This window comes from Onychostruthus taczanowskii, unplaced genomic scaffold, assembly GCF_017590055.1.
Source record: "Onychostruthus taczanowskii isolate IOZ18803 unplaced genomic scaffold, ASM1759005v1 scaffold14, whole genome shotgun sequence".
NCBI classification, from domain to species: domain Eukaryota; kingdom Metazoa; phylum Chordata; class Aves; order Passeriformes; family Passeridae; genus Onychostruthus; species Onychostruthus taczanowskii.
This window is the reverse complement of record NW_024498573.1, coordinates 9475587-9498513: the sequence shown is the minus strand read 5'-3', so window position 1 is coordinate 9498513 and position 22927 is coordinate 9475587. Positions and strand designations below refer to the sequence as shown.

The 22927-nt window shown below is 39.7% G+C and overlaps 1 protein-coding gene across 2 annotated transcripts; it reads left to right on the top strand.

Moving 5' to 3' along the window:
- The first annotated feature begins 37 nt into the window (after positions 1–37).
- Positions 38–22218, top strand: DDX46 (DEAD-box helicase 46). Of its 2 annotated transcripts, XM_041397513.1 has the most exons (24): positions 38–160; positions 2438–2620; positions 2885–3025; positions 3909–4026; positions 4197–4362; positions 4657–4808; positions 5127–5240; positions 5846–6011; positions 6381–6501; positions 6838–7013; positions 7445–7566; positions 8372–8450; positions 10243–10325; positions 11175–11339; positions 11677–11839; positions 12712–12905; positions 13439–13576; positions 14196–14345; positions 14960–15157; positions 15728–15946; positions 16475–16619; positions 17246–17319; positions 17775–17863; positions 22200–22218. In XM_041397513.1, the coding sequence occupies exons 1-23, from the start codon at positions 144–146 to the stop codon at positions 17820–17822; spliced, it is 3132 nt and encodes a 1043-aa protein (XP_041253447.1). In that variant the 5' UTR covers positions 38–143; the 3' UTR covers positions 17823–17863; positions 22200–22218. The 2 variants fall into 2 exon arrangements, with proteins under 2 accessions (XP_041253447.1, XP_041253445.1); XM_041397511.1 differs by lacking the exon at positions 22200–22218 and having other exon boundaries at positions 17775–19725.
- Positions 22219–22927: the final 709 nt, after the last annotated feature.

Here is a 22927-nt window from a genome sequence, read left to right as displayed (position 1 = left end):
GGCCGGGCCGGGGCGGCGCTGCGCCCTCCGCCCGCCGGGGGGCGCTGGAGCGGGGCGCGGGCCGGAAGGGGCGGCGCTCCCCGCCGGGCTCTCGCCGTGCGGGCGCGGAATGGCCGCCGCCGTGTAGCGGGAGCGCCGCCGCCATGGGCCGCGAGTCCAGGTGAGGGAGCGGCTCCACCGCCTCGCCCGCCCGGGGTCGCGGCGCGCTCGGGGGTGGTGGCGCGGTGAGGCGACCGTGAGGGGGACAAAGGGTGGCGCGGGCTCTCCCGGCGGGCGGGCGCGCTGAGGCCGCCACGGCAGGGCCCGGGCCTGGAGCCGGCCCTGAGGGCAGGACCGGGCACTCGGGGCTCCGGCCGGGGCCGAGGGTCCCAACGCTGGGTGGGTCCGAGTTGCGGAGCTCACCGGCACCGACCCCGCGGCTCCCGGAGCACCTCCGGCCTTCTCGGGCTTGTTCCAAAATGTCGTAATGAGCCACGTAGGGGGCTTAGCTTGGTTTAGATGTTTGTGCTTGTGCCTTTGGTATTTGTGGATCACGTATATTTTGCCTTCTCCCAGCTGATGGAAAGACCCGATTGGGGTTGTAAGCAGCTCGGCAGTAATGTGCGCTTGTGCTGCGTGTGCCTCGGGCCAAACCTGTGCTCCAGGTGATACGGAGCAGCTCTCACCTATCAGGCTTTAAACCGCTTCCACAGTTTGCTGCTGCTGTCGGGCATGTGCCTCTGTCTCGGGGGTTAATCAGATTTTTATACTAAAGCTGACACCACAGTCCCCACATAAAGTTGTACTACACTGTAAGGGCTCCCAGGACTGTAACGGAGATTTACACTGAGAGACACGACTAGAAATTTTAACAACCACCTTAGGCTCAAATTAGTGATCTAGTGCAGAGCTGGACACTCCCACAGATCTATTTAAATTAGTTCCAGATGAGCTGGGGCAGCAGTGGGTGTACAGGGCCTTAGAGCCTCCTGAATGGAAAGCCAAGCTCTGGCACTCCAGCCAGCAGGACTCCGTTGCTTGTCACAGTATAGCTTCTCTGCTGAAAATGACAGGGTTCTTCTGTTTGGGCTAAAAATAATGTTAAAAGTGGGTTTAAATTTGTATTAATTTTCTATTTAGCATACAAAAAGTTTTAAAAGTGAAGATACGGTAAGAGGGTGAGAGTGAATGGTGGGTGGAGATGGGTGGGGGCTGCATGTGTTGGGGTTGGTGTGAAGAAATGTTGTCACACTGGGGTTTCTGCAACCTGAAATCATCTTTTTGGCTTTATTGCACGCTGTAGAGGAAAAAATAAAAACAAAAGTAGTTCTCTAAAACTAAAATGTTAGAAAAAGAGGAAGTATGAAGTAGATCCCATGGCATTTTGTGATGCAGATGGAAAGAAATCAAAAATCTCAGTGCTGATGGATGTTCTTTGCACTCAGCTATCCTGCTGATAGGCAGGATGTGGGTATGTGCAACTGTACTAACTCCAAGTGCTTGTGCTGCCTAAATATATAACATAACATAGACTAGATATAAAATACTGCTATTTTTAGAGCTGAACTATTTTAATACTACCATGGAAGTGAAACAAGGAGTGGGGGGCTTAAAGTCTTGCTTTCTCTGCTTCTTCCTTCTTCTCAAGCATGACTATTGGGCTTGTCAGGAGAAAGGGTCTGTGGGTCCTGAGCCACAGGAGAGTGAACAAAGGAATTTTTCTGGCATGGTGTCTGAGCAAGAGGAAATGGTCACAGTCAAGGTCCCTCTGTGACTTCCACACTCAGTTGAAGAGTTTTCTAGAAAATTCCTAGCCCTGCTCTGCCCCACAGTGTGGTTGGGATAAGAGCATTAATGAGGGGAGGAGAGGAGACACCCATCTCCATCACACTCCTCAAGCCTTGCTGACTTCTGACAGCTTCTGTTGTGATGTGTGAAACTAAAGAATTTCTGTTGATGTCAGCGTGGTAAAGCCATTGACCACAGCTGTGGCACTTCCTCAGGGCTTTATGTTTCTTTAATTCCAGTTTGACAGCTTTCCCATTGAGCAGAGCTGTAGTTCACCTGCCTTACATGGGTAAACATTTATTGTGTAAAAAGCAACAAAGAGCAGTTTTGTTTGCCTGACAGATTTTGGGATAGCTTCAAAGAGCCTTCAGCTTTTCCTGTATATAAAATAGAAATCAGTGGATTTCTGAAAAGGAAATTGTTCTTGATGTTCTGGTGTTCCCATGATGTGCTTATAGTAGTACTCTAAAAGAAAATCATGACCCAATAATCCTAATTTCAGCGTCATTAAGAGTGTATGTGCATATTATGTATACTATACATACAGTATGTATATTAATCACTTGGGCAAGATGACTGCAAGAGTTTAGGCATTTAAAAGGCCAGGAAGTTCAGGTGATGTTTTTTGCTTGCTGCACACGGTTCTGATGCTCACCCTCTGACTGTGCAGGCATTATCGGAAGCGCTCCGCGTCCCGGGGGCGCTCCGGGAGCCGCTCCAGGAGCCGTTCCCCGGCGGACAAGAGGAAGCGCGAGGACAGGCGCTCCAGGAGCCGGGAGCGGGAGCGCAGGCGCGAGAGGTCGCGCAGCCGGGACAAGAGGAGGTCTCGCTCGCGGGACAGAAAGCGTCAAAGGTACGACATCGGCTCCAGCCAGAGGGCCTGGAACTGACTGAATATGGATGTTCTCCCACTCCAGTTAGTTACTTTGCTGATGTCTGTGGTGGATTTCACTATGCTTAAGGCTTTTTGCTTATTAAATGCTTGCTGCTGCTGGAGTTTGTAAGTTCTTAGTGGTCTAGATGATTGGTGGGTTTCTTTTACAACCTGTTCCTCAGCAGAAGGCTAAAGTTATGCTATGAGCGTGTGCTAAGTAAAGACACTTTTGTTGCATGTCAGACGTTCAAGGAGTAGAGAAAGGGAACGGAGCCGAGAGAGAAGACGATCCCGGAGCCGAGAGAGGAGGCGCTCAAGGAGCAGGAGTAGAGGGAGACGGTCTCGATCCTCCAGTCCAAGCAAGAACAGGAAAGCAGAAAACAGGTATTCTTGTGTTCTTAGCTTTAGAAATGTGTAAAAGCTTACTGCAGGTCATTGTCTTTTAAATACATCTTGGTAAGGTTTTCCGATATAATTGAATACAGCACATAGTCAGGCTCTGCTGTAAAATGAGTGGGAAGTCTGTAAATGATAACAAGGGTCTGTACACAGCATAAGTAGTGATGGCACTCTAGAAATCATGACAAGCTGGAATCACAAAAGCTTTGGGAATAACTGTATGTTTTGTATCAGAATAGTCCAAAAAAAACAACTTAATGATATTTAATCAGCTAGAGGGAATTTTATATTTATTGTCATAAGCTAGCACAAGTTAGATTTAGATGCTTTCTTTTAAATTGGAAGCAAGTAAGTACAATAAAACCTGTTATAAATGGTTTTTGTATTCAGTGCAAGTCTGCCTGTTATGTTTGCATTGCATGAGTAGCTTTTCCCATGGAGAAGAGCTTTTGTCTGTCAGACTGGACAGTGTGTTTAGGGGGATGCTCACACTTCCATGGCAAGATGCTAGATCACTTTACCTTTCTCTAGAAATTCCACAAACAGGAAATTTGTTCTCTTTTCTAAATGCTGACTTCAAGGAGATGTAAAGTAAAGCGCAGAACAACTGGAGTATCAATTGTAAGAGCTCTGAAAATGAAGAAGTTACAAAAGCACGTGAATTGCTGGATTAAGTTAGAGTCTATATTACTGGTAGTTACAGGAAGTAGTTCCATGACATGGAAGGGTTGTCTAGGAAGCATTGTGTTTTGTGAGGTGTTTGAAAATGTAACAGGGTGATTATAATTCTGTTTCTGTCCATCATATATGTATCCTCCCCCTGAGAAAAGCTGTAATGTTCTAAGAAACCTTTGATCTTACCTTTCAGATCCAGATCTAAAGAAAAGACAGAAGGCGTGGAAATTTCCAAAGAAAAGAAAAAAGACAAAGATGACAAAGAGGAAGAGAAAGATAAAGATGCTACCACAAATGCTGTGGCCACTGAGGTAGAGACTTCTAACACTTGTAAATTTAAAAGATAAAGAATTTAAACCAGGAAGTTTGTAGATATCCAGTCTTCTACAGCTTGCTCACTCAGTGGTTACGTTTGTTTCAGGAAGCATGGGATAAAGCCAGTGGCCATTAATTTTCACTTTTTGGTTGGTTTTTGTCATAGAATTTTGATCAGAACAAACTAGAAGAAGAAATGAGAAAACGAAAAGAAAGAGTGGAGAAATGGAGGGAAGAGCAACGCAAGAAGGCAATGGAAAACATAGGAGAGCTAAAAAAAGAAATTGAAGAGATGAAACAGGGGAAAAAATGGAGTTTAGAAGATGATGATGGTATTTAACCTCTTTACATATAACAGAATACTTCTGTTCCTAGTAATATTTTTATTACAGTATCTTTAAAGCATCTAATTACTCTTCAGAATGCGAACTGTAAAATAAAAAAGCCCAGATCTGGTCATGGTTTCAGGTGGTTTAAGATACATTTTTGGTAAACCAACTGGAGAGATTTGTATGAGGAAAAATTATATAGTAATATAATGGGCTGTAGTTATTTGGGTGGACAATAATTTGTGAGGACTTGTGTCTTTCTCTGTCTCTTATCCCCATCTTTTTCATTCTTACTAGATGATGAAGAGGAAACTGCAGAAGGAGAAAAAGAAGGCAATGAGGTTGAAGATGAGGAGTTAGATCCTTTAGATGCTTATATGGAAGAAGTAAAAGAAGAGGTCAAGAAGTTCAATATGAGAAGTGTGAAAGGTGGAGGTGGGAGTGAAAAGGTAAAATCACTTGTTAAATATGTCTTGCTTTTAAAAGATGGAGATAACTTTGTGTTTTAATAGCAAAACGGCTTGGGGAAAATGGGGGAAGTGCAAAAAAGCAACAAGTTATATGCACTTTATGCATGTTTGCTTTAATACAATTTCCTGGTGTTTTTGTGAAACTGTTTATCGAGCATTATTCTGATAAAATTTCACTAAGTAAATAGGAAATAAAATGCATAATGTATCCAGAAGTACAAATATTCTGTGTGTTTTTTACAGGGTGGGTTTGGTTTTATACACTAGTGCATTCATTTTTTTAAACACTTTTTATAGAAAACTGGACCAACTGTTACCAAGGTGGTAACTGTGGTGACAACCAAAAAGGCAGCTGCTGAGTCAGAAAAGAAGAAAGGGGAGCTCATGGAGAATGACCAAGATGCAATGGAGGTAATGGAAATGTTTTGTATTTCTCTTGTGAACAGGCAAAGTGCCTGTTCTCGCCTCCTGTGCTTGTGTGTGGTGTTTGGCCTGAAGAGCTGTGAAGGGTGTGGGTATTTTGCTGCTCAGGAGACTGTGGAGGGTCAGCCTTGCCTGAGTCACAGACTCAACACCCTGCAGGCCCTGCAGCTCAGCCACTTCAGTCCGTGCTCTGTGGCTGCAGTTCCAGTGTTAGTGGTGCTCCTTCAGAGCTGAGCTGGGGGCATCTGTCAGAGCTGTGTGACACCAGTCTGCTGGCTGCTTTCTCTTAATTTCCTCTTACTGTTTCTTTTGTTTGGCAGTGATTATTTCTGAATGACAGGACTGGTAGTTGGCATTGGTAAATCTGTGAAAGTGACACAGAACAATGGTGAAGAGTTAAGGTTTGGGAGAAACATGAAAGCATTAGGGGAAAGAACAATTGGGACTCATAAGTTAAGAGCATGTCTTCAGTTTCATGTCTAGTACAGTAAGAAGTACCTGTTGCTTCTGAATAGTTTTGCTAGAAATGAGAAAAGCCAAACACCTTAATAATTCATTAATCCTAATGTACACAAAAATTGTGATCTCTGCAGTATTCTTCAGAAGAGGAGGAGGTTGACCTTCAGACTGCCCTGACTGGCTATCAGACCAAGCAGAGAAAACTGCTAGAACCAGTGGATCATGGAAAGATAGAATATGAACCTTTCAGGAAAAACTTCTATGTTGAAGTACCAGAACTAGCTAAAATGACTCAAGAAGGTAAAGACAAATACAACCAGAACACCTTGGGTACTGTTGAAGGAAAGAATGGTGAATTTCAGTGTGCTAAGGAACAGCAAATGCTTTGCAATGTAAAAAGCATTTGGAGCAACTTGCTATAGAAAAATGTTAAATCAGGGGCATCTCTATTGTTGATAACTTACTATAATTATATATGAGGCTTTGATTGGAAAATTAACCTGAGTCCTTTCAACCTAACTCCTGTGTTTATGTGTAACAAGCAAAAAGCTGTTTTTCTGGTAGTGATAAAAATAGTATTTAATGTTAAGGGACAAAGCAAGAATTTTTTGATCAGGGTAGTAGAGGAGTGTCAAGTTTGACTCTGTTAAAAGATAAACTCTGTTTCAGAGGTCAATGTGTACAGGCTGGAGCTGGAGGGAATTACAGTCAAGGGAAAAGGCTGTCCCAAACCCATAAAAACCTGGGTACAATGTGGTATTTCCATGAAGATTCTCACTGCCCTCAAAAAGTAAGCAAGCATTTTATGAACTGTATCATCCTTGATTTTGCTCACTGTGTTCTGTCCTGTGCCTACAAGAAGGACCTTTTACTTTGCTGCATAATGAATGCTAATGTCCATGTCTGTAAATGCTACATATATAGTCATCAGAGTGTTTATCACTCTGTGTTGAATTATTGTTATTAACTATCCTCTGCCATTTGTATCATGCTTTTCCTGCTCATTTTAATCTGTATTTTTCGAAGGGCACTGATAAGTATATGTAAAAAAATTTTAGCATAACTTCATGATTCACATCTGTCAGATTCTGTTTTGTTCTTAAAATGGTTTTTTTTCTTCTTTAAGACATGGCTATGAGAAGCCCACTCCGATTCAAACCCAGGCTATCCCAGCAATTATGAACGGACGGGATTTGATCGGCATTGCTAAAACAGGAAGTGGAAAAACTATTGCATTTCTGTTGCCCATGTTCAGACACATTATGGATCAGAGAGCATTAGAAGAAGGAGAAGGTCCCATAGGTAAAAAGATTTTATTTTCAAAGTTACTATTTAAATATAACATCAAGTATGTGCTTTAGATGGGATTTCAGTTCTTTGTCTGATTATAGGGAGAAGTGCTTACTAATATCCATTGATCAATAAGTGGGGTTTTTTTAGTTAAAGATCACCATGCTCTTTAATGTTGTTTTGTGATTACTGTGCTGTCTCATGTTGTTTCAGTAGCACTCCAATTGTGTACATATCTGGGAGACCTTCCTCCCTTGATTTTTACACTTGGACCAGATTTCCACTCCTGCCTCATAATGTCTCAATTATCTTTTCCTTGAAATTAAATTCTTAAAAATAGGAAGTAAATTGCTGTAAACATGATTACAAAAGATTAATTTCTATTGTGGAAATTACAAGATCTCTTATATTGCAATGTATGAGGAAAATGTTTTGCTTTTCAGCTGTCATTATGACACCTACACGTGAGTTGGCTTTGCAGATTACCAAGGAGTGCAAGAAATTCTCCAAGACACTTGGGCTTCGAGTTGTCTGTGTTTATGGAGGAACAGGAATCAGTGAACAGGTATGCAAAACACATGCCTGGCTTGTCAAAGAGTGCTTGGGCTTCATTAGTCAGTGTTTCTTTTGTAGCAAAGTTAGTTGCTTTTTCTTTTCCATTAATCCAGTACATTTGTAGTCTTCATTATAGATTTTCTTGGTGGAAATGGTAGTAATACAAAAGCTTTGCATGTAACTTAGTCTTAAACAATAATGATCCTGGAAAGTCTCAGATATGATCCATAAAAATTTCAGACTGTTTCTCTTTATGTATGTACTGAACATTAAATTAAAATTGCATTATTAGTGGGATATAATAGTTTGAAAGTTACTAGGAAGCTGTATTTTTCTGTGCGTTCCCCTTAAGATAACAAAAGCCAGAAAATAACTTTTGTTTATTGCATTATCAAATGTTGCATCTTGAAGTACCTTAGAGATTAATTTCAAGGTTTTCCACACCTCCACCCCACCCATTTGTGGAAACAACAGGAGTGACCATCTGTGGTGGAAGGTGGTGTGTCTGCTATCACTTGTTCATGATGTAACACTGACATTTCTTACAGGCTCTTAAGTGTGTTGAAGTCATATCCTCATTAAAAGTGCTTCAGGTGGTGTAACTCACACTGTCAGGGGTTACTCTGTCTGGAAGCAAAGTTCTCCAAAGACTTGAAGAAATTGCTAATTAAAATCTTTACATAATTTACCTTAGTAGAACAGATGTATTACAGCCTAGGTGGTTTTCTTTTTTGCAAGGTGATTTATGTTTAATAAAATCTGAAAGAAATCACAAAGCAAAAACTAATAGATTGTTTACGGTGTTTTGAAATCAGATAGCTGAACTCAAAAGAGGTGCTGAAATTATTGTTTGCACACCTGGACGTATGATTGACATGTTAGCAGCTAACAATGGTGAGTAGAAAACCTTTTCCTTTGGAGATTTTTTTTTACATTTGTTGTGTAATTCTAACAGATTCAAAAGATCATGTATTTTGATAAATGGTCATATGGAATTTTCTTATATCTCTTCAGGCTGCACTGTATAGCTATTGAGAATATATAGCACTAATAATAGGTTTAAGCATATATTGATTTGACATTTTTGGGGAGGACAGGAAATACTACATTCTTGAAGAGTTTTTGAGAATGCTTATCATTGTTAAACTTGAAATGTGCTGGTCCAAATTTTTTAAGTTGGAGTCATTTAGATAAAGGTTATGTAAGATTTGCTTATTTTGTCTGCCCGTTGATCCGTGCTAGAGTAGCTCAGCAGTTCCCCGCTTTACAAGAGCATCTGACTCTGCCTTTATCTGTTGGCTTTAAAAAGCAGAAAAAGAAGCCCTCCCTAAATACCTGCTCAGCAGTAAAAGAACTGACCTTATATCAGATATTCAGATTGATTAAACTGAGCCACTGCAGCTTTAAGAGGTTTTGTCCTAGTGTAACCATTGCATGCTTATTAGATAAAGTTTTATTATTAAATTATTCCACATCAAAACCTCTACTAAACTGTTGACATTATTTAACTTCTGTGAAAAAAGTACCTTCAAGACATATAGAACTGGGCTTCCAAGACTTAAATCGTCAAAGGTAGGTACATTAATGCTGTTCCCAAGTAATTTTACAAAGTTATTATTTGGGGATGAAAGTGTTAAGATGTTAAATGTATAGTAGTAGATATAAGGAATACTTGCTTTCTTCCTTAATATTGAACTCCATATGTTAAAAAATGCAGCGCGTAATGTCTTAAATAATTTGAGGGTTCAGCTACAATTTGCTGAAGCTGAGAGGACCAAATTCTTCTGTAGTTTGATAGGCACAAGTCTGAGTGATAGTTGTAGAAAATGTGACAAATCTTTTCCATTCAGAGAGCATTTGGCGGTGTCACTCCACAGCTGTGTGGAACTGAATGTGTTTATATTGTTTGAGAGTATGATTCTAAAACCCTTGAGTTAAATCCTTCTCATAAAAGGGAGTCTCTTCACTGTTTGGGAAGGGTGCTAGTTATCCTGTCCATTGTGATTTCAAAATGTTCACAGAAACACAACTTGCTTATTTTATTTCAACCTGTCCCAGAGTTTGGGGTGGTTCTTGATTTTAAGTTCAGTAGTATTACTGGGTAGGTTTTAATCTTTATATAAGTTATTTTTAAAAGACTGCTTACTCTGTTTTATGCCTATTATTAGCAGTGATCTAGAGTTAGTATGGTTGTCCTCATATAGTTATTCTTAATTCCAAGGAAGCATTACAGATTGTGTATAAAGGAATTTTCTGAGGCTGCAGCAGTTAGCACTGGGCTTTGCCTTCCACACATGCGCTGTAATCTCTAATATGTTCTTTCCTAGGTGCCGCTGTCAGATACTGGCTGATGTGGCTCCTTGCTTCAGCTCAGTCTTAGTTTTATGATGTGTTTTGGCGAGGGCAGTTTTCTGAATTTTACAGGTTCTTCTGGCCCTATGATGGTATGCAAGAGAAGAGTTTGACAAACTAAAAGGGCCTTGTGCATACTTACACATTTCCCAGAATGTATGTGTGATTAAAGTGTGAACATTAAAATTCACATTTAGTGAATTTTTAAAAAAATTAATTAATGTCTTTGTTAGAAGATAGTGAGACTATATAACATTTTTTAAAAATATTCCTAAGGGAAACTAGATTTCCATTTGATTTTGTTTCCCATGTGTTTTTTCCTCTCCTTTCACAGGTCGGGTGACAAACCTCCGTAGAGTCACATATGTTGTACTTGATGAAGCTGACAGAATGTTTGACATGGGGTTTGAGCCTCAGGTAATTCATGACATGAGGGGTGGTGCCAAAAGAGACTGTTTTTCACATCAAGGGTTTTGCAGTGCTACATTATTATTACACTGCCAGTGGATGTTCAAAAGGATGTGCCGCATATGGACAGTGGTTTAAGCTGACTGTAATATTTCTGTTACTTTCCTATCTATTATCACATTATTATAACATCACATTATCCTCACATCTAATGGAAGGTATCCCTGACCATGGCAAGGGCTTGGAACTGGAAGATCTGTAGAGTCCCTTCCAACCCAAACCATTGTGTGATTCTCTTTTTTGTTTTCAATGAATTCCTGTATAGCTTAGATTTTTCTCTAATACACAGAGTGTTTTACACACTCCTTTTGAATACTTGTGGCCATATGGTATCCCTGTGTAATTCCTTTATACAGGTGTTGTGTTAGTAGTTGTAGTCCGTTTATAAAGTCTTTGATGTCTCTTGGCAAGAGATAAGAACAAAATGTTGGAAATGCTGCTGACTTGCTGAGAGCTTTGGATATCCAGGGCTCTTCCAGTTGTCATAGGCAGTACTGTACTCCAAAACTAGGAGAATTCCTTTTATTTGTCTCTTGAGCTGTAGGGTTTCTGCTGCATTTCCTTGGATTTTTGCTGAGCTGCTGCCAGATTGCATGCTGCCATGCAACTTCCTTCTGAATGCAGCAAGTTTTGCCGTCTTCCAATGCCAGCAGCTTGGTGCCTCGTGGAAATCTGTAAAGAATGTTTTATAGTCTGGGAGGTGCAAATACCCCCTGACTTTAAAGATTACAGCTTTGTATGAGTGTGAGATGGAGTTGGAGCAGTTGGACGTTAACAGGGAATGCTCTCTCTCCACAGGTCATGCGCATTGTAGACAACGTCAGGCCTGATCGTCAGACTGTCATGTTCTCTGCTACTTTCCCCAGAGCTATGGAGGCCCTGGCCCGCAGGATCCTCAGTAAACCCATAGAGGTGCAGGTTGGAGGCAGAAGTGTGGTCTGTTCTGATGTGGAGCAACACGTGGTGAGTGTGATACATCTGCCTCGCCTATCTTCTCGTTTGCTTGCAAAAGGTTGTTCCCAGCAATGTTGAACATAACCCAATATACCCACAGCTTTTATTTTTAGAAGTTTCGTGGCCTTATTAAAAATGAACTTAGAATAAATTAACACCCTAATCTGCAAATGCAGTGTGATTTTTAAAGTTGGTTTTTAGCACTAAGCTGAACAGCTGTTTTACCACTAGCTGTTGGAACAGCCTGAAAAAGTCATCTCCTGTTGGTGATTTTTACTTTTATACATTCTGGATTTGTTTAATGACTCAAGATACAAATTATACTCTTTTGTATGTCTTTTTCCAGATTGTCATAGAAGAGGAGAACAAATTTCTGAAGTTACTGGAGCTACTGGGACATTATCAGGAGAAAGGATCTGTTATCATATTTGTAGATAAGCAAGAACATGCTGATGGGTTGTTGAAAGATTTAATGAGGGCCTCTTATCCTTGCTTGTCTCTCCATGGAGGTAATCTGCAAATTTAAGGATTTATATTAACTACTCCCAGCTAGGATGTTGGTATCCAGTAGTTAAAAATCACTTCGTTCCTGTATAGTACCAATTTTATTACTTCTTCATAAGTAGGTTTTGTTTTGTAATTGGGGAGGATAATTGTCTCTTAATTTGAAATAGTCATGATAGTTTTGTGTAATTACTCTTCATTGTTCTCTCTGAGATGTCATCAGATGCCAAATCTTGTGTCTGTGCAGGAGGACTTAGAGCTAACACCTCTCAGGGAATTTTACTGCTTGTTATTGCAGAGTAGTGAGTGCCATTGGGGAGTATCACATGATATTTTTATTTGAGATTCCACAGTAACAGCAGTTGTCACTTTATTTTTCTTCTATCAAATAGTAATAGAATGGATGTAGCAAGAGGAGAAAAATCTCTTTACAATGCTATCCGTCCCAGGGTATCTTAAAACTTACAGTATTTTTTTAGAGTGTTTTATATAAAATCAGTAAGTACAAAATCACTGTTCAGCAGGAATTCAGCAATGGAAGAGGGAAAAATATTCTTGTTCTCTGGAGATTTCTGTTGCCTTTAGAGAATGGACAAAGCCTCCAGATGAGGTCTCAGCTGAAGTACAAAATAGAAAATAATATTAAAAAACCTTTTGAGGATCTTGGTATGGGGAAAACATGGTAGTTGAACAATTAAAAGTTATTCTAAATAATAGAGGTTATTTTGGCTAATGTATTTTGCCTTCAAAAGTGTGCAAGTACTTAAGTTTTATTTACTTGCGGTTTTGGTTGTTGGAAGTTCGAGGGTACCTTGACCTGTGTACAAATTCTTGTGACTTAAAGCAGAGCTTTATAATTAACTGATTTGTCTTGCAGGTATTGATCAGTATGACAGGGACAGCATCATTAATGACTTCAAGAATGGAACTTGCAAACTTCTGGTGGCCACATCTGTAGCAGCAAGGGGCTTGGATGTGAAGCAGCTGATGCTGGTGGTCAATTACAGCTGTCCCAACCACTATGAGGACTATGTGCACCGAGCAGGCCGCACTGGGCGAGCTGGCAATAAAGTATGTACCCTCACTTGTCAGGTTTGGTTGGTACTGGCATTTTTCCCTTCTTTGTTCTTTGATGAAGTTGTTCCAAGGGATAGCTACAGAGGGAGTCGTTCGTATTGTTGGTGGGAAGAGTGTTTTTAGTATGTTCTGAACTTCAGCAATCTGAAATTTGGGAGTTACATGTTCTTTTGATGTGTGAGTGTTCTTTTAAATCCCATTTGTGGCTGAAAGTTTGGGTGTTTTTCACTTTTGGAAATGTGCCCTGCTAAATTGATAAGATTTCAATTTTTCAAACTTTAACCATGACAACACTGGTTGGAAGGAGAGGTTTCAGTGTTTACTCTCTTTGGATGATTACCTCTGTATCAGCTTCCTGGAAAGTAGCATTATTCATTCTACACTTCCACTAAAAAAGAGTTATTGCATGACTGTCGTGGTTACTTTCGTTGACCAAAAACCAGCATCTGTGCAAGGATGCTTCAGTACATTTACAGACAGTGTCTTTAGAGTTTTTCCTAATTGTCTCTTAAATGAATTTTGACCAGGGGTATGCATATACCTTCATTACTGAGGATCAGGCACGTTATGCTGGTGATATCATTAAGGCTTTGGAATTGTCTGGAAATCCAATTCCTTCTGATTTGGAGAAGCTCTGGGCTGACTTCAAAGACCAGCAGAAGGCTGTAAGTAATTCTTTCTTCTGTAGGGGGCTTGGTCCAGGTTTAATGGACCTGTGCATGCATGTGTCCAGTTGTCCACTGTACACACATGGGCCACCTCTCTAGGAACACAAGTGTGCTTGGCTGAGTGTGTCAGTGACCTCTAGATTTGGATCTTGAATGTCATTTAAAGAACTGTTCTTGAGAACTTAAGTATTGTCACCAGGTATGTAATAAATACCTATGGTATAAGAGGCACTTTGGCTTTTAACAAAATTCACATACAAGATATTGAAGCCCTTTCACAGAATTTGTATGATTATTTCTTGAGCTCTCACCATCAGAGGATCTCACTCATGTTGAAAAGAGTGACTTTGGAGTTTTTTCTGATATAAAAAAATTGAGGGTTTTTTTAACTGCATTTGAAAAGCATTTAAAATATATACTTACAGAAAATCCCAATAGGGTACTGTCACTGCTGAATTAACATAGGTTTTTAAAATTACATTTCATTTTGAAATGCAGCTTTTAAATTTGAAGCACTTTATGAATGTGCTAGGATTTGCTTTTTAAAGTTATTTTATGACTATGAGAACTAGGACTTGAAACTTCTAAGTATGATAATACATATTTTTGTTTTCAGGAGGGAAAGCTGATTAAAAAAAGCAGTGGATTCTCTGGCAAAGGTTTTAAATTTGATGAAACAGAACAAGCTTTGGCTAATGAAAGAAAGAAGCTACAAAAAGCAGCTCTTGGCTTGCAAGATTCAGATGATGAAGATACAGCTGTTGATGTAAGCACTTGGGAATAGGATTTAAGTTGCTTATACAATACATTTGATTTTCTTCCCCAGTAGGTTGCATAATACATTGTAGAGTGCATGGATTTCTATTATTCTGTGACCTTTGTTACTGACTGCACGTATTCTTCAAATATAGAGATACAGCTGTGAAGATCAAGATCTAGGAAGGTTTTCAGTGTCTCCTTTTGACTTACTGGTATTTTACACTTAACCTGTGTAGTTATGTAAATGTCACATAAACTATTTGGGATATTAATCTTGCATGAATGAAATAGAACAATGGTCCTCCGTTGAAAATATATTCTTATTTGAAGTGTTTTAAAGACATTCATGGTAGCATTTTCTATTTTAAATCTTACTAAATTCCTTTCTTAATGTTGGATAGATTCCTTTTTGTGACCTTGCAGGTAAACACTGTGTTCAGACTTTTTCCTGATTAGATCATCCTTTTGTTGAGCTGTGGTTTTGGGCAGGCTTCTACCATTTATACAATATTACTTTCTTCAAGAACATGTAAACTAAATGTCCCTTAGTGTTTCTTTCTTTATGATTACAAGATTATATAGTGCTAAATGCAGTGATCAAATAATTGTTATTTTCTTTAGATTGATGAACAAATTGAAAGCATGTTCAACTCAAAGAAAAGAGTAAAAGACATGGCAGCACCAGGAACATCAAATGCTCCTACACCATCAGCTGGGAATGCAGAAAAACTGGAAATTGCTAAAAGATTGGCTTTGAGAATCAATGCCCAGAAGAATCTTGGAGCAGAGGCACAAGTCATGGTTCCCTTCCATTTTAAGGTCAGGCTGTTTAAAGATCAATGTTACTGTTTTTTAATAAATGTTGTTCAGTTCTTTGTTCTGTGGTTGCCATTTGATTTAGTGTTTCTGCACACTAGTAACATACTGCATTGTTTATCTCATTTAGGCTGGGCTAACTCACTTACATAGGACTTGTAGGTGAGCTGATTTGTTTATAAGACTTGTTATAGAACCATAAATGCTTTGTCTGCCCTGGAAAAGAGTTAATTCATTACTGATAACATTACACAATTAGTTTTGTCAGCTTTGGCAGAGTTGCAGAACATCTTTCCCAGCTGAAGCCTGAGATGTACATGTGATGTACAATGTGTTTAGATGGAGCTTAATTGTTCTGTGACGTCCAAAGATATTTTAAGCTGAAAACACAAAAGATCTTTTCTTTGCAGGTGTGAAGGGAGTTGTTGAGAGGAAGGAAGGAAGAGCAGAAGTCTGGAGAATGTATTTGTTATGTAGACCATTATATGACATAGAGAGCTTTAATGAAACCCTTATTGGTTTATATAGGACTTTTTTCTACCTTGTTCTCAGTATGGACCTGTGCTTTTACAGGATGTGATGCAGCAGGCTACAAATGCTATCCTGAGAGGAGGCACAATTCAGGCTCCTACTGTGTCTGCCAAGACCATTGCAGAGCAACTGGCAGAGAAAATCAATGCCAAGCTCAATTATGTACCCATAGAGAAGCAGGAGGAAGAGAAACAGGATGGAGGACAGAATGAATCCTTCAAGAGATATGAAGAAGAATTAGAGATCAATGACTTCCCACAGGTAAGTAACCATTTTGCTATAGTCAAGTATAAATGACCATCATTTAACAAAAACTCTCTTCATACTTACACCAGTAAAATACTATGTCTCTATTTCTGATCATACCTAATTGAAATTGCTACATTAACTGTGATTACTTCTCAGGTTATATAAATGCAATGCCTTGGATTTATTCCAGAGAGTATCAGAAAAACAAGTATTCATTGTCAGACAAAAATCTCTTCACCCTCTACCCACTTCTCTAATACCCAAATCTCTGCCACTGTCTGATGTTTTTTGCAAAGGCTTTTCTGCCATGACAGATGCAACTCTTTGCCCATTTTTCTGTACCTGAGTATTTATGCCGTTCAAAATATTGCTGTTCAGATCTAACTCATCTGTTATTCAGTGGATTTATATTTCACAGTATCAAGTACAAATTCCCTGTATTGAGCTTTGAGGTTCCGCCCATGCTGGCAGAACTAATGGATTGCCATTTTGTGTAGTGCCTTTCTCCTTGTTGATCCTTTCATGTCCTTCACCCTGCAGACTGCCAGATGGAAAGTTACCTCCAAAGAAGCACTGCAGAGAATCAGTGAATATTCTGAAGCTGCCATTACAATCAGGGGAACTTACTTCCCTCCAGGCAAAGAACCCAAGGAAGGAGAACGAAAGATTTATTTGGCTATAGAAAGTATGTATTCTTTTTGTAAATATTTCTGTTAAAGATATGAGTCTAGTTTTGTAATTAGGCATGGAATTTCTGTAGTCAGTGTTTGGACATTGAGTTACAGACTCACTGCAGTTACTTGGCAATTACTGAAAAACACTTGTTTATCTTTATGCACTTATCAAGTGATCCATGGGGATCACAGAGAATCTTCTCCTCATCTGCCACAGAACAACAACTAATGTATGAAATCAGTTTGGAGGAGAGGAAAAGAATAGAGGAAGAACAATTAGCACAAGGAGGTCTGTGCCAGTGTGAAATAAGGAAGAAAATAAAATTCTGTTTAGGCTGTTAAAGGTATAAGAAATTGCATCAACTACTACAAGAAAAACTTGGCAAATGTCATGATGGTTGAGTTTTTCTCAAGAAACCTCGAATCCTACATATTTGTGAACAGTATCATTTATGACTGAAGTATCTTCTTTAAAAGAGTCAGGCTTTGGAATTCTGTGCAATAGAGTGTTCTTCATCAAATAGCTGAGGATATTCAGCAAATTTTACTGTGCTTCTGAAAGTACACAGCAGTTTTTATGCTGTAGGCTTTGTATACAGAAAGTGTTTAAGATTATCATACATATTTTTATCTTCAGGTGCCAATGAACTTGCTGTACAGAAAGCAAAGGCAGAAATCACACGACTTATAAAAGAGGAGCTCATCAGATTGGTGAGTGCAATATCCAGAATGCAGAGGGAAAGTGCCTTAATGTATGCTTTATGAGATTGCCTTCTGCAAATGTTGATGCTCTGGCATAAGGTTTTATTAATATCAGGGACTGGGACCTACAGATCTCAAAAACACTGTTTCCTGAACAGCCTAAAAATCCACGGCATTGCTTAATCAGAACACAGCTGCTACCAGCCAGCAGATGGAGATAACACATTGACAGAGCTTTTTGGATGAAGACCCCTCAAAGTGTTGGGTCCCAATAAATTTCCTAATTTCAACACCATCAGGCAGGGGAGAGGATAATTCCCCTCATTTTGATATTTTATATGTTTTGAGAGATCTGGTTTGCTGCAGCTTTACAACATACCCAGCAAATAACTTAGTGGGGTTTCATTGCAATTCATTTATCCATCTTCACTTTTAACTGTGATTATCCTCTTCTTTATTTGCAGCAAAATTCTTACCAACCAACCAACAAAGGAAGATACAAAGTTCTATGAGCATTTGGAGTTATTTGGAGTTATTTGTCTGCTGGCAGCTGGTGCGTGAAACTTTGTGGCTTCTGTTGTTTTTGCTGTTTACACTGCTTATTGTAAATTAAGAAATTTTTTTATTTCATCTTGTGGACATTTTTTTAACAGAAAATTGATACTTGCTGAAGCATCTTAATTGTCTCCACTAAAGTTATCAGTCTTAAAGCCAGACCAGTTTTGGTGGAACATGATTTAATTTGAAAGTACAGTTTATACACTTCTCATTATAAAGAATATGAAAGAAATTTAATTTCTTCGACAGACAGTATGCTGTTAAGTAAAATGAAAGTGTTGGGATTTGTGTTGGAAATTGTTAGAATGTTCCTGCTTCATATTGTTGAAATGGTTCACACATCAGTTTATACTGGAAAATTATAAAACACCCAAATAAAGGCAGGATTTTTCTCCTGATCCATAGCATCTCTCTGGCTGGTTCCACACACATTCATTCCCTGTACAAATGTCCCCGTAAGGTCAGAGAATCTTGCATTGATCAGAGTAGAGAATTTTATCCAAAAATACTTGAGATCTCGTTTTTAAGATTTTATCCTTCTCATGTCCCCATTTTTCTTTATCATCCATGTAATAGGTAACTCTTTGGGGTTGTTGTAAAGTGAAATGTTTTGTAGTACGACAATAGTTTTCCTGTTTTTTTCTAAACATCAGAATTTTAGGATTTGATTTTTTTTCCCCTCATTTGGTGACATAAGAATGAAAGCCTGTTTTAGTTTAAAAAGGAATACGCAGGGGAAAAAAAAAAAAGAGAAACCTCTTTTGTAATGAAATACAACTTTGTCACTCTTTTATAGTGTTCTTATATATACATTTAATGTGATTATTCCCCCAGGATTGTCATCTTTATTACTGTTAGGACGTGGCTTTAAGTAAAAGTGTATAGTGATATTTATGAATGAATTCCACAAATACTATCATTGCAGTCAATAAGCTACTGGGACAGGCAAGGCTGATGTTTTTGAGGGCTCATCCCCATAACCAGTAGGATTCATGATGGACTCTACTCCTAAGCAATTAACTTCTATCTGCTTGCCTGGAGCCAAAGCAGTAGCAATTTGAATTGTCTCATTCTAGCAGCTGCAAGACTTTCAAGATGATGACTTTCAAAAGGATTTTCATAGAAAGCTTTTCTTACCTGACACACTGGAAGAGATGTGTCATTTTAAACCAGCTGTGTATATACTGCTTTAACCCTGCTGAAGACAAATCATACAATCTGCATCATGGCTGTATAAATTCACAACTTTTCTTGCCAGACTTCAGGTAATTTAAGTGGCTCTTCGTGTATGCATACAACTGTCCATTACCCTGTCAGTGTACCTTATTTGCAGTAAAGGGAGGAAGCAAAGGAATGACTATACCAGCTTAACAACCTACTTTTAGGATAAGAACACTCCTAATGTAGTACTTGCCAGTATTAATACATGGAGGAGAGCAGAGAGAAGCAGCACACACAGTAACACTTCTCAAAACTTAAAACAGAAATCCCAGACTAAAGTTCTGTGATTACATTTAAATACATGTTTTCCTTCTCTTAAGGACTGGGGTTCGATGTCTGTCCTAGAAATTCTTTGTTGAATTGTCTAACTTTTGGACAGTGTTCCTTCCCAGAAGTGACACGTTTTGTGTAGTTAATGAAGAGCACTGCAGAATTTGGACAGCCTGACATGTCTTTAAAAGTCCTGGTTCAAAATATTCATACACTGATCTCTCCTAAAAAAGGCATGATGGAAATACTCATTGGGTTTCAGAGATGCAAAAATGTATAATCTTTAATTTCCTGGGGGTTTTAAATGCAATGTCAATATTCTTATGTTTTTTTAATTCCAGCAAAAATAAAAGCAATTTCACTGTATATTTTTCAGAAACTGTCTTTCTGAATAGCTCCTCTGTTTTCTGCATTTGCACTGCTCCTGTGGTTTTTCCTATGACAGTTAACTTCATGCTGTTTGGAGAAGGGTGATGTGAACAGACAGCTTGTACTTTTGTTTTTGTGCTGGAAATGCAATGCCACACAGCCCAGACTCAGTTAAGAAAGTCACAGTGAAGGTGTTTGGATACATGAAAACAGGAGCAAAATGCATAAAAGCTGGGGGAAAAGAAACTCTCAAATGTAAAAATACACGGGGAAATAAACAATGGAAACAAGATGAGGGTAAAAGTTTGGAGAAGATAGAATTCCATAATGAGAAGCTCTATGTAGTTCTTCACAAGCATGCCCATGGATCTAGACAAGATCTTTATAAACTTTGTGATTTGGCTGCTTTCCAGGGAATCTGCCCAGGTCAGACTGACGTTGCCAGTTGTGGGAAGAGCACAGGGATGCTGATTTTTCTAGTTTTTTCCTTTTAAATACACATAAGCAGAGCTTGTTCTGTTACCTGCCCAGGTGAAAATGCTACCAGCTTTCAAGGTTGCCTTTATGCTCTCAGTGAGTGAGCAGTGATGTTTTTGGTGGATAAGTGATAAAAGTATTTGGCACTGGATAACGAATTGTCTTTCTCTTGCATGTCACATAATGTGGTGGTGTCACTGTGCAGCAGCTCGCACCAGGGAGGGGAGGCAGAGTGAGACCCCTGCTCCCAGCCCAGCTCCCTCATTCTCCATGCAAGTGACCCACCAGAGATTCAAACAGCAATAACCCCCCAGCACCACCCCTGTGAAGGATTAATGCCCAAGTCATGAAAACAGGAGAGACTAAATCCAGTATTTTGTGTGGGGGAAAAAAATTCACAGCAAGATAAAAATGTGTGCTATCACAGTTCAGACTTATATTCCCTGAACTAATGGTTCATGGTGCCACCTTTTGTTTAAAATGGGCAGCTCAAGGCCTGTTTTGCATGATGACTTTATGCTGTAAACATAAACCTGGACAGTGAGTGTTGATCACAGCTAGCATGTTCTGTAGCTGTTCCCTGTGCTGGCTGCTTGAGATTTTACTTGTACATTTAAAGCACTGCAATTTAGTTAATGTGCATTTGGCTGCTAATTAAATAAAATATTCAGAGGCTAAAAGTACCATCTGTAGGGGGTTTTCATACTCAAGTCTTCCAAGTAGAAGAAAAAACAAAATTTTTTCAGCAAAGTTTTCCTGATATTCTGCCATTGTGGCAGCCAAATATAAAACAAACACCAAAGGCTGGATTTGGGATCTTCCTAAAATAAGAAAAAGAATGCTGGAATTTCAGGGAGTGCGAGAACACTCTGGTGTTTCAGTCCTTCAGGCATGTTTACAGTTGTAAGAAATGGTCATGACTTCAGCCAGAGTAGTGGCAGGGTTACAGACAGGTACCTGTGGCTGTGAGGATGGAGCCTGTGGAGCTGGCCTGGATTAGTTTTTAACTTTCTGCCATGGCCATGGTACTGTTGGTGGTGTGCTGCTGATCAGCTCATTTCCAAGGGCCTGGCAGTGCCCCAGTTTGCTGCTGAGGTGGTTCTCAGGGTGAGCATCAGGGGCAGGGAGGCACTGCGGGTGTCCCTGAGCGTTAGCGCCGGGCCCTGTGCGCGCTGTGGCCTCCTCACGTGATGCTCCAGGAATGCACTTTCCTTTGATTATTTTCCTTGACCCAGATCTCTTCCAAATATGGTCTCAGCTTAAACAAGTTTGTGTTCTTAGAGCCTGTGTTTGCAGAATAAATTCTGGCTTCCAGCTAACCATGGCTGGCTGTATGGGGGAGTGGAGGCAGAGAGCAACCTAAAAATGCAAAAATAAAAGGGGCACAGCTGGATTCAAATTTGTCCCAAAATGTACATTTTGTACAATGTTTATACAATGCTAGGCAGGAAGATTTGTTTTCATAGTTTTAGCTACAGTGGAAACAATTGTTTTTAAATAAATGACCATTAGTCTGAGTGATTGCCACCCAAACATTGGTTCTCTGAGACTTTTCATCTGAAACAGATTTAAATATTTTTCTTTAGTCAAACTGAGAGATACAAGATTGTTAAGCTGACCAGCATAAGCAGAGGTAAATTAATTAACATCTCAGATCTAAGTTGTTCTAGTGAGCTAAGAAATTATTAATAACCTACTGTGGAGTGAGCATATGATTAAGTTATTTTACATTTTGGCCATTCTAAGTATGAAGTTCGAAATCACAAACATTTCTCAAAATAATAAATACCCCATGGCAACTCTTCTGAAATGAATAGCCAGGCAAGGAAAATGCTACACTCAGAGTTAAGATTAAGGATTTTCATTAAAGCCTACATTTCCTCTGCCTGTGCACGTTAGCTAGGAAGTGAATTTGTAGAAATGATCAGCTCAGATAATTCACAGTTAAATAGACAGGAGGCAGTTCCCATACTGACTTCTCCCTGTTTGCTCAGCATGCTCTGGAGCCCAGGACTGGTGAGAAGCTCCTCTATTGGCAGAAGGAGGAACTTGTGCTTTGAGGCCCTTCCTCTCTTTGAAAATGTGGATCCTTCGGCGAAATCTCCACAGAGAGAAGGAGAATGGCATTTTGTGGTTTGGATGTGGGAAGGCTCAACATTTCATTGCATCACTTATCTCCCAGATAATTAATGCAATCATTTGGTACTGCTAATGAGTCAGTCCTTTAGAGGAAGAAAAGGAGGAAGCAGATTCACAACCAGAGGAGCACCCGTGCTTCAGGCACTGGGAGCTGTGACAAAAGAAGACAGTGGCAGAGTGGTTTATCAGTGTTTGGTCCCTGTTACAGTTTCACACGAGGGGACTGGGCCCTGTTGCTACCACATGACAATTTGAGCTGGCTCAGCTGGTGTGGGTTTGCCTGGATTTTGGTGCAGGGCAGTGACACCAACCTGGCCAGCACAGAGCCATGGCCAGTTCCAGGTCAGTTAGATCTTGCTCTGCTCTGCCAGCAACAGCCTCGAGAGCAGCTGGGTTCCAGCTTCCCAGCTAAGGATGGAGCCTTTCACCTCTCACACTGCACTTCCACTGCTCCAGGGTCTGCTGGCTTCTGTGTTCTGTTGAGACCACAATTTCTACAGAAATCAGGATAAGCCCAGCCTGACTTCATCACCTTCCAGATTAAAATATTGCAAATAACAGGACACCAAAAAGGTATCAAATG

Coding starts and splice junctions, on each gene's coding strand:
- DDX46 (XM_041397513.1), top strand. Junction 15,947..16,474: donor AGATCAATGACTTCCCACAG/GTAAGTAACCAT, acceptor TTCACCCTGCAG/ACTGCCAGATGGAAAGTTAC. Junction 16,620..17,245: donor GATTTATTTGGCTATAGAAA/GTATGTATTCTT, acceptor TTTTATCTTCAG/GTGCCAATGAACTTGCTGTA.